General features: G+C 45.5%; 1 protein-coding gene across 2 annotated transcripts in view; it reads left to right on the forward strand.

The window, feature by feature from the left end:
* The window catches only part of REPS2 (RALBP1 associated Eps domain containing 2), a 155954-nt gene extending 154662 nt beyond the window's left edge, over positions 1 to 1292 (forward strand). For both annotated transcript variants that reach the window (XM_004689887.2, XM_004689888.2), the window contains exon 18: positions 732 to 1292. In XM_004689887.2, the coding sequence (XP_004689944.1) occupies positions 732 to 800 (69 nt within the window). In that variant the 3' untranslated portion in view covers positions 801 to 1292. The remainder of the gene's footprint in view (positions 1 to 731) is intronic.
* The last annotated feature ends 1347 nt before the right edge of the window (positions 1293 to 2639 follow it).

The raw sequence follows: 2639 nt of genomic DNA on the forward strand, positions 1-2639 counted from the left end.
CGCCACCTCCGAGCAGCCTCCCTTTCCACCCTCTGCCTGTCTCCCAGGTTCCCCATTATTCTTTATCCCACCTCTAATTCATTTTCTCCAGGAAGTACCCAGTTTTTGACCATGTTTTGCTCTAGCCATTTGGGAATAAACCCTGTAAAGGGATTGGTCTGATCTCTTCTGTGCTTTGCTGGTGACATCCCACCTCTTGTAGAATCAGGCCCATAGGAGATGCCCAGAGACTGCCGGCTGGGTGGTAGGAGGGCAGATAAATAAGCACTGAGCTTTGTTTGATTAGCTTGTTAGTTTTTTTCGGGTCCCCTTGGAATTGAGACTTAGCTCCCTGGGCAGGGATCAAACTTGGGCCACAGTGGCTGGAGATAGCTTGATGGTGCTGGACCTTAACCCCTGCGCCACTGGGAGGCCCAGTTTTTAAAATTCTAATGTCATTCTCTGCCAGCTGCTGGTCCTGTTAAAATCGAAGGTGAGATTCAATTGGCAGGAGAGGGTGGAGATGTGTGTCATCTTCAGAAAGGGGTTCAGAGATCACTGACTGTGAAACCTCCTTTGTCTAGTTACTGGTTTTAAATATGCTGCTGTCCAATCCAACAGTCTTCGAGTCATATGGCACTTAAGTGTTTGTGGGTCTGGTATGTGTCTTTCTAATACCTGATGAAGTCAAGGTGAACCCAGGAAATGACCCCTTTGCTTTTTTGTTTTTCTTTCTGATTTGTATAATGTAGGAGGTTCATCAAGAACGGATTGCATTGGAAAACCAGTTGGAACAACTTCGTCCTGTCACTGTGTTGTGACCCCCAAGATTCAAGTAACAGTGGGTGACCTTTTCTGCCAAGATCTTTCCTTTGAATGTTTCAACCCAGCTACTTGTCATAGACGTCTGATTGTGTCAAAAGCTGTGCACAATGGACTATGACCCACCGCGCCCTTTCTCTTGTACTTCACTGACATATTTTATTGTGGTGGAAAAATACAGCTGATTTTCACACTTGACATTGTAATTATCAGTGGAATTTATCTCCCATTCTCAAGGTGTTAGATGTTGCTCCTTACCAAAAAATTAGTCTTCTAGCAAATAAACATAATTTAGAATATTATTTATTTAAAGACTTTATAATTTTTAGACAACCTTATATCTAGTACCTTCAGGATGCTTGTTTTATTTTTGTATATATATCATATACAGTAGGTTGGTTTCCTGCATATTTGGAGTTCCTGCCAGATAGTCTTTGGCATGATGATCGTATAAACTAAAGCTGAAATAAAACAAAGCCTCCGGTTGAGACTGGCACTGTGTCCTCCCACACTGTATGCCAAAAGCTGCTTCTCCAGTGCCATTTTGATACTCGATCTAGCTAGAAATAATACGTGGCTGTTGTTTTCTATGGAATGTCAAAGGCTTATTGGGTCTTTCCACCTCTGTAAATTGGACATTTTGCCAGTGAGCTGTTTGACTTGGCCAGACTAGGCCATCAAGCCAGACAACTCAGTGCTTCCACATGAGGTTCTGCGTGAGCCCGTTCTGCTTTACCCACCTCACGCAATCAGAGTAAGTACATAGTTGTCGGGCCTCCGCTTTTACCCTGCATGGGATAGCGTGTCTGTAAATGCATGAGTTTGGGGACCACCATCAAATGCGGAGGGCTGATGCAACTGTTGGGATCCATAAATATTTGTTGTTTGACCCATGTCTTCAAACAGGGGGAGATGATTGTTACCACCAATTTAACAGCCTTAGGTAATTGTTATTGCAGCGTGGATTGTGAGGTGGAGTATATTGGGGATGCAGAAATAACGAAAGAAAACCTTTCTCACTGGTTAGCAACCATTTTGCTCTCTGTGAAGTGTACCCTAGCGGAGTGGTTGGCTCGTGGGTAGTCAGAGTAGCCCCACTGACTCTGTGTAAATGCAAACAAAAGCTGCAATGGCAGAAATCACCCCGAAGAGGTGCAGAGAGTTGCTGCTTCTGCGAGGCCTACGCTGAGCTGGGGCGCTCACCCCTCGCGGGATGGCAGGGCCACTACACTGCCACTTTGCAACCCAGGCGGGGCTGCTGTGTCCTGTGCGTTTTGCTCATTTATCCATTTTTAGGCTAGCAGGTGGGTGTGCCTTGGCTCCTTTTTGAAGTGGTTTAGGAGAGGTTTGCAGTATGTAGGAGTAAACCTTGATTTCAGTCAAGTAGAGAGCTTTGAGAAAAAGTAGGTGTTTATTTAATGTTTTCATATCAGTCTTGTAATGGCAGAAGGGAGGAAAACCAAATGGTTGACTACTCTGTATATAAAAGGATTTTGAATGGCTTGATTTTGAAATTCACAAAATGTGGACTGTTTATTCTCCTTTCCTTTTGGCTGTCTTTCCTGTTGGGTCTCTCTATGGGAAGGGTTTTGGATAAGCACAAGCCCTTCCTGACATTTTGAATGGGCCAGTGCAAATGTTTTTAAGCAGCCCCTTTCCCCACGTTCTGAGGTCTGGGGCTGCCGCAAACGTGCACCAGTGTCGTCATTGTAGACACGTCCTGGCATGTTTGCCCTCAGCATGCTCAGTGCAGGGACGACCAGTGTGCGCATGCTGTGTCTCCTCTCCTGCGAGGCACATGCACTCACTCGAGCTGGCGCTGCTACCCAGTCAGCAGG

Source organism: Condylura cristata, unplaced genomic scaffold, assembly GCF_000260355.1.
Source record: "Condylura cristata isolate star-nosed mole 26May11 unplaced genomic scaffold, ConCri1.0 scaffold00027, whole genome shotgun sequence".
NCBI classification, from domain to species: Eukaryota; Metazoa; Chordata; class Mammalia; order Eulipotyphla; family Talpidae; genus Condylura; species Condylura cristata.